The sequence below is a fragment of the Belonocnema kinseyi genome, chromosome 8 (assembly GCF_010883055.1).
Source record: "Belonocnema kinseyi isolate 2016_QV_RU_SX_M_011 chromosome 8, B_treatae_v1, whole genome shotgun sequence".
NCBI classification, from domain to species: domain Eukaryota; kingdom Metazoa; phylum Arthropoda; class Insecta; order Hymenoptera; family Cynipidae; genus Belonocnema; species Belonocnema kinseyi.
The window spans coordinates 80,746,145-80,754,875 of NC_046664.1; the positions used below are offsets into that span (position 1 = coordinate 80,746,145).

General features: G+C 18.5%; 1 protein-coding gene across 1 annotated transcript in view; it reads left to right on the forward strand.

The window, feature by feature from the left end:
- The window catches only part of LOC117178993 (eukaryotic translation initiation factor 4E-like), a 24,067-nt gene extending 16,831 nt beyond the window's left edge, over positions 1–7,236 (forward strand). Inside the window, exon 4 of the mRNA XM_033370596.1 lies at positions 6,646–7,236. Within this exon, the coding sequence (XP_033226487.1) occupies positions 6,646–6,757 (112 nt within the window). The 3' untranslated portion in view covers positions 6,758–7,236. The remainder of the gene's footprint in view (positions 1–6,645) is intronic.
- The last annotated feature ends 1,495 nt before the right edge of the window (positions 7,237–8,731 follow it).

Below are 8,731 nucleotides of genomic sequence, written 5' to 3' on the forward strand. Positions count from 1 at the left end.
TTTAATAATTTAAAAGAAATTTGTTATTTTGTAAAATTTTTAATTATAAATGAAAAAAGTGGTAGCGAAAGTGGTTTAACTTTTATAATTTTTTTCTTGTTGATTAATTATTTAGGTAAAATGATTTGTATAAATAAATTTTAATTAATTTGTTAATTAATATTAAATATAAACAAATTATAATTAATATTAAAACATATACAAATTACCCCTCAATTTAATTGTATATTACTTATTATTGATTTCAATATTCAATGTAATTTTATTTTCTTGCATATTTTAATTACTATTTAATTATTATACGGCATTTATTTTAAATTAAACAATTAAATTAATTTTTTATAAGTTGAGATTTTTATTTAATCCTAAATAAATATATTTTTTTTTTAATATATACATTAAATTAATCCTCTAATTTAATAATTTAGAAGGAATTTTTTATTTTGTAAATTTTTAATTATAAATGAAAAAAGTGACAGCGAAAGCGGTTCAACTTTTTATAAAAAATTTAATTTGTTCTTATTAATTAATTATTGAGGTCAAATTATTGGTATAAATAAATTTCAAATATATTGTTAAATATAAATTAATTAATAATTAATATTATTTGTAATTTACAACAAAATTTTAATAATAAAAGGAAAGAAATTTGATTTAAAAAACTAGGATTAAGTACCCTTTTATTTAAAAAAAATAATTAATTTAGTAAATTTTAATAATTAAATAAATTTGACGGTATTTTAATTTATTTAATAAAATAAATAATAATTCAGATAAATATCTTATAGTTTGTCTTCTGAATATATTTTAATTTTTAAATTAATTTGATTAAAATTAATATTAAAATATATACAAATTACCCCTTAATTTAATTGTTTTTTATCTAATATTTAATTAAATTTTCAATATAATTTTAATTTCTAGAATATTTTAATTACAATTTAATTATTATATAACATTTATCTTTTATTCTAAAAAAACACAAATTAATTTGTTACAAGCAACCAAATTTTAATAATAAAATTTAAGAAATTTGATACAAAAAACTAGGATTAGATACCCTATTATTTAAAAAAATATGTATTTAGTAAATTTTAATAAAAAGTAAAAAGTAATTTTTTAATTACTTTTTTTGATTGAAGATTCATCATGTTAGTTGTAAATTCATCTTTTTTATTGAAAATCCAAATTTTTGCATAAAAATTAATTAATTGATTAAATTTTTGTGAGGTTTCAGCTACTTTATAGAAAATTCGTTTTTGTTTTTGTTGTTGCAAAATAATGTTCTTAACTGGTCATTTAAGTTGCAAATTTACCTAGTTTGTAGAAAAATTCCTTTTTTTGGATTAAAAATTCATCTTTTTTAATCGAAAATTTAAAAGTTTAACTATTTTGTTGAAATTCTTTTTTTTATTAATTTTTTTTAAATAAAAATTTATTAATTCATTTGATTGAAAATTTAGTAGAAAATTCATCTATTTTGTTCAAAAAATTGTCTTTTTTGGTTGAATTAAATTATTTTTTTATTTAAAATTAATATTTGTTGGTTGAAAATTAATATTGAAGATTTATCATTTTTGTGGAAGATTTATCTCATTCGTTGAGGAAGGAATTTGGTTGAAATTCTTTTTTTTTTTTTTTGCTTAAAAGTTTAACTATTTTGATAAAATTCTTTTTTTTTTGTGTTGAAAATGAGTTATTTTTTAATTCAATTTTTAACTGCCCCTTTTTGTGAAAAATTAATATATTTTATTAAAAATTTGGTGGAAAATTCATCTATTTTGTTCAAAAAATCGTCTTTTTTATTGAATTCGACTGTTTTTTTTAATTATTTTTTTGAGGATTTCACTATTTTGTTAAATATTTGAGTTTTTTTTTGAGTCGACTGATTTATTTAACTTAAAATCAAACTCGTTTTTTGGTTAAAATATTAACGATTACATTTTTCGTTGAGGATTCACCTGTTTTGTTTGAAGATTCCAATTTTAATCAAAAATTAATTTTTTTTTTAATTTTTAAATTTAGTTATTTTTTTGAAAATTAAGAAATTCTGTTGAAAACCCATATTTTTGGTTATAAGTTTAACTATTTTGTTAAAAATTAATTATTTTGGTTGAAAATTTATTATTTTAGTTGAAGATTTATATCTTTTACTTCAAAGATTTATCTCATTTGTTGAAAATTCGTTTTTTTATATTTGAAAATTCAATTATTTGGTTGAAAATGAAGGAATTTGATTGAAAATCCATCTTTTTAGTTAAAAGTTGAACAATATTGTTATTTTTTTTAATTAATTTTTTTAACTGAAAATTTAACTTCTATTATTTATTTGAAGGTGATCTTTTTAGTTGGAAATTCAATTTTTTGGTTGAAAATTAATGTTTTTTGGTTAAGGATTCAACTATTTTGTTAAAAATTAATTATTTTTTGTTGAAAATTTATTATTTTCGTTGAAGATTTATTTCTTTTACTTCAAGATTTATCTCATTTGTTGCAAATTCGTCTGTTTTTTTTTTAATTTATCTCTTTGTAGAAATTTCATCTTATTTAGTTAAAAATGTATGTGAATATTTTGTTAAAAATTTTTTTTCAATTATATTTTTCGAAAGAAAGTTGAATTATTCCATTTTTTAAATTTTCAAATTGATATTTTTTATTTAAAAATTGTCTTATTTCATTAAAAATTAAGGAATTTTATTAAAAATCCATCCATCTCTTTTTTAATTGAACTGTTTTTTTTTTTGTAATTTTATTTCCAAATTTTTGTTCAAATATCTACATTTTTCGCTAAGAATCCATCTTTTTGTTTTAAAATTCAACTACTAGGTTGAAAAAAAGAACTCCTTTCATAAACGTTAATTTTCTTGGTTGATGATTTATCTTTTTTTTATTTTATTTTATTTTTTTTTTGTTTAGAAAGTTAATCTTTTTGGTTGAAAATTTAGCCGTTTTCTTGAAAATTCGTCTTTTTTTTATTAAATATTTATCTCTTTGTAGAAATTTCATTTTGTATAGTTAAAAATGTATGTAAATTTACAATTTTTTTAATTAAATTTTTTGAAAGAAAGTTAAATTATTCCATTTTTTTTGCTTAAAATTGGAACTATATTGTCAAAAATTGATAGAAAATTCAACTATTCATCTTTTTGGTTGAATGTTCAACTACATTGTTATTTTTTTAAATTAATTTTTTTAACTGAAAATTTAACTTCTATTATTTATTTGAAGGTGATCTTTTTAGTTGAATATTCAATTTTTTCGTTAAAAATGATTGTTTTTTGGTTGAGGATTCAACTATTTTGTTAAAAATTAATTATTTTTTGTTGACGATTTATTATTTTTGTTGAAGATTTATTTCTTTTACTTTAAGATTTATTCCATTTGTTGAAAATTCGTCTGTTTTTTGTTTGTTTTTGTTTAAAATTGATCTTTTTTATTTAAAAATTGACTTAATTTTTTTTTAAATTTTAATTCCAAATATTACATAATATTTAATTAAATTTTCAATATAATTTTAATCTCTTGAATATTTTAATTGCAATTTAATTATTAAACGAAATTTTTTTTTTTATTTTAAAATTAAAGTTTTAAATTTAAACTACTAGGTTGGAAAAAAGAACTCCTTTCTTAAACATTAATTTTTTTGGTTGATGATTTTTTTTTCTGTTTTTTGGTAGAAAGTTAATCTTTTTGTTTGAAAACTTACCTTTTTTGTTGAAAAGTCGTCTATTTTTTTTCTTTTTAATTAATCTCTTTGTAGAAATTTCATCTTGTTTAGTTGAAAATTCATGTAAATATTTTGTTAAAAATTCTTTTTTTTTCTATTAAATTTTTTGAAAGAAAGTTGAATTATTCCGTTTTTATTCTTAAAAGTTGAACAATTTTCTGAAAATTTTTATGTTTTTTGTGTAAGAATTTTATCTTGTTTAGTTAAAAATGTATGTAAATATTTTGTTAAAAATTCGTTTTTTTAAATTAAATTTGTTGAAAGAAAGTTGAATTATTCCATCTTTTTTCTTAAAATTGAACTAATTTCTGAAAATTCTTTTTTTTTAGTTGTAAATTATTTTTATTAACTGAAAATTGAACTATTCCGCTTTTCTTTGAAAATTGAAATATTTTTTTTTGAAAATTTGTTAGAAAATTCAGCTATTCATCTTTGTTGGTTGAAACTTTAACTTTATTTGATTGAAAATTCTTTTTTTTCAATTTCATCTCTTTATAGAAATTTCATCTTGTTTAGTTAAAAATGTATGTAAATATTTTGTTAAAAATTCTTTTTTTTTATTAAATTTTTTGAAAGAAAGTTGAATTCACTTTTTGTTTAAGATTGATCTTTTTTATTTAAAAATTGACTTATTTGATTAAAAATTAAGGAATTTTATTAAAAATCCATTCGTCTCTTTTTTTTAATTGAACTGTTTTTTAAAAATTTTAATTCCAAATTTTTTGTTGAAATATCTACTATTACGTTTTTTGCTGATAATTAATCTTTTTGTTTTAAAATTAAACTACTAGTTTGAAAAAAAGGACTCCTTACTTAAACGTTAATTTTATTGGTTGATGATTTATCTTTTTTATTTGTTTTTTATTTTTATTTTTAGAAAGTTAATCTTTTTGGTTGAAAATTTACCTGGTTTTTTGAAAATCCGTCTTTTTTTTTAATTGGTCTGTCTGTAGAAATTTCACCTTGTTTAGTTAAAAATGTATGTAAATATTTTGTTAAAAATTCTTTTTTTTATTATTAAATTTTTTAAAAGAAAGATGAATTATTCCATCTTTATTCTTAAAAGTTGAACTATTTTTTTATGTAAATATTTTGTTAAAAATTCGTTTTTTTTCTTCAAATAATTGCTTGAAAGAAAGTTGAATTATTCCATCTCTTTTCTTAAAACTGAACTATTTTCTGAAAATTCTTTGTTTTTTTTTAGTTGTAAATTATTTATCTTAACTGAAAATTGAACTATTCCGCTTTTCTTTGAAAATTGAAATATTTTTTTGCAAATTTGTTAGAAAATTCAACTTTTCATCTTTTTTGGTTGAAACTTTAACTTTATTTGATTGAAAATTCTTTTTTTTTTTTAATTTCATCTGTTTATAGAAATTTCATCTTGTTTAGTTAAAAATGTATATAAATATATTTTGTTCAAATTCTTTTTTTTTATTAGATTTTTTGAAAGAAACTTGAATTATTCCATTTTTTGTTAAAGATTCATCTTTTTTATTTAAAAATTGACTTATTTGATTAAAAATTAAGGAATTTTATTAAAAATCCATCCATCCCTTTTTCTTTAATTAAACTGTTTTTTTTTTTTTTTTAATTTTAAATTTTCTATAAGTATTAATTTCAGGTTTGCAAAAATTTTGCATGGACATTGAAATAAAGAAATGGAAATATTTTTATTTTATGTAATAAAACCGTATAAAAATTTAATTCAGAAATCTTTAATTCAAATGCTTTCATTAAAAAAATAAGTATTCTTTTATTTTTATCTTTTTGTTTTAAAATTAAACTACTAGGTTGAAAAAAAGGACTCCTTTCTTAAACGTTAATTTTCTTGGTTGATGATTTATCTTTTTTATTTTATTTTTATTTTTAGAAAGTTAATCTTTTTGGTTGAAAATTTACCTGTTTTTTTGAAAATCCGTCTTTTTTTTTAATTGGTCTGTCTGTAGAAATTTCATCTTGTTTAGTTAAAAATGTATGTAAATATTTTGTTAAAAATTCTTTTTTTTTATTAAATTTTTTTAAAGAAAGATGAATTATTCCATCTTTATTCTTAAAAGTTGAACTATTTTTTTATGTAAATATTTTGTTAAAAATTCGTTTTTTTTCTTCAAATAATTGCTTGAAAGAAAGTTGAATTATTCCATCTTTTTTCTTAAAATTGAACTATTCCGCTTTTCTTTGAAAATTGAAATATTTTTTTGAAAATTTGTTATAAAATTCAGCTTTTCATCTTTTTTGGTTGAAACTTTAACTTTATTTGATTGAAAATTCTTTTTTTTTTAATTTCATCTCTTTATAGAAATTTCATCTTGTTTAGTTAAAAATGTATATAAATATATTTTGTTAAAAATTCTTTTTTTTATTAGATTTTTTGAAAGAAACTTGAATTATTCCATTTTTTGTTAAAGATTCATCTTTTTTATTTAAAAATTGACTTATTTGATTAAAAATTAAGAAATTTTATTAAAAATCCATCCGTCCCTTTTTCTTTAATTAAACTGTGTTTTTTTTTAAATTTTAAATTTTCTATAAGTATTAATTTCAGGTTTGCAAAAATTTTGCATGGACATTGAAATAAAGAAATGGAAATATTTTTATTTTATGTAATAAAACCGTATAAAAATTTAATTCAGAAATCTTTAATTCAAATGCTTTCATTAAAAAAATAAGTATTCTTTTATTTTTATCTTTTTATCTTTTATCATCTTTTTGTTTTAAAATTAAACTACTAGGTTGAAAAAGAGACTCCTTTCTTAAACGTTAATTTTCTTGGTTGATGATTGATCTTTTTTTATTTGTTTTTATTTTTATTTTTAGAAATTTAATCTTTTTCTTGCAAAATTTACCTGTTTTGTTGAAAATGAAATTTATTGTTCGAATAAAAAATGTTTTTTTTTTTAATTCTCTCTTTCCAGGCGCAAACTGAAGGAACGATTGGGAATATCGAAAATGATGCTAGGCTATCAAATTCACAATGACACGAAGGACAGGACCGGAAGTATGGCCAAAAACACTTACACACTTTAAATCGTTCGCGAAAAAAATTTTCCTAAACTCCGCGAATCAAGTCGTCGGGCAATTTGGAATTTTTGCAATATTGTCCCGTCGTTATTCCTCATAAGAACCGACTGAGTAAGCCTTAACGAATTATATTTAATATATAAATCATAGAAATATATCTAAGAAGTGACATTGAGATACAATAATGAATGGGTCACTATTGTTAAATAGATTTATAAATATTTCTAAGAGCAAATAATATTTTCCTTTTTGTTCCACCCGTTTTGTGCTTCTTTTTTTTTTCGTTCTTGCGCGGAGATTCTTTCGAAAGTTGAGGGAAAATGATCCAAGATCATTTTATCCAACGCAGCTTGATTGTTTATTAAAGTTAGTAAATTATGTTACGTTAAATTTTCGTGGAGTGTGTATTTATAATTTTTCTATATATTTTAGTTGTATGAAAACGAAAGTTTCCGTCAAATAAATATATCTAGTTTTGTATTAGTGACTTTGGGATTTTTTTTTTTTTTTAATTTCATTAATTTTTTTTATGTTGTATTAAAAGCGTCCGTAAATTATGTTAACAAATTAATGATAAAATTAAAAAAATGATTCATTTTCTCTGTTTTTTTGAAAAATATGCCCTTTCTACTCCTTTTTTGGGGTTTTCCCTTAAATGCGCACTAAATTAGTTAGTTTTGGTTGAAAAGTCTAGGATTTGGGTGGAAAATGCAACTAGTTTGTGAGAAATTCAACTTTTTTGGCCGAAAATTCATCCTTTTGGATTAAAATTGCTACTGTCTGGGTCTAAATTAATCTGGTTTTATATTTAAAGATGTTTTACATTTAAAATTATAATTTTTTATTGAGTTATCAAAATTTTTCGGAAGGAATTCTTTTTTGGTTGAAAATTTAACTTCTTGGTTAATTTAATTATATTAAATTTGTATTAAAAATATTTTATTAAATTTATTAATAATTTATTAAATAAGTCGTAACAAAATAATTATATTAATTTAAATTTAAATTTTTAAAATAAATAAAATAATAATAAAATTTAATATAATTTAAGTAATAAATATAAAATAATTATATGAATAATATAATATAATTGTATATTACTTAATATTTATTTAAATATTCAATTTTTTGTTGAAAATTAATTTTTTTAACTGATCATTTTAGTTGAAAATTTATCGCCTTGATTGTTAAATAAAATTTTTTTTTTTTAATTATATTTCTTGACAGGAAGTTTAATTATTTCATTTTTTGTTTAAAATTGATCTTTTTTTTATTTAAAAATTGACTTATTTGATTAAAAATTAAGGAATTTTTGTTTTGATTCAACTATTTAGTTAAAAATTAAACTATTTTATAGAAGTTATAGTGTTTTTTTATAGAAAATTAATCTTATTAAAAATTATTTTTCGGTCGAAAATTCATCCTTTTGGATTAAAATTGCTACTTTCTGGGTCTAAATTAATCTGGTTTTACATTTTAAATTAAATTTTTTTATTGAGATATCAAAATTTTTCGGAAGGAATTATTTTTTGGTTGAAAATTTAACTTCTTGGTTGTAAGTTGAACTTTTTTGTTAAAAATGATTGTTTTTGGTTGACAATTCATCATTTTAGTAGTGAATTCAATTTTTTTTATTCATTTCGTTGAAAATTTCAACTTTAATCGAAAAAATTAATCTGTTTTGATGAGGTTTCAACTACTTTGTAGAAATTGCGTTTTTTTGTTGAAAATTAATTTTTTATCTGATCATTTTAGTTAAAAATTTATCGCCTTGATTGTTAAAAAAAAAGTTGTTTTTTTAAAATTATATTTGACAGAAATTTTAATTATTTCATTTTTTTTTAAATTGATCTTTTTTTATTTCAAAATTGACTTACTTGTTTAAAAATTAAGGAATTTTTGTTTGAATTCAACTATTTATTTAAATTTAACTATTTATTTAAAAATTAAACTATTTTATAGAAGTTATGTTTTTTATAG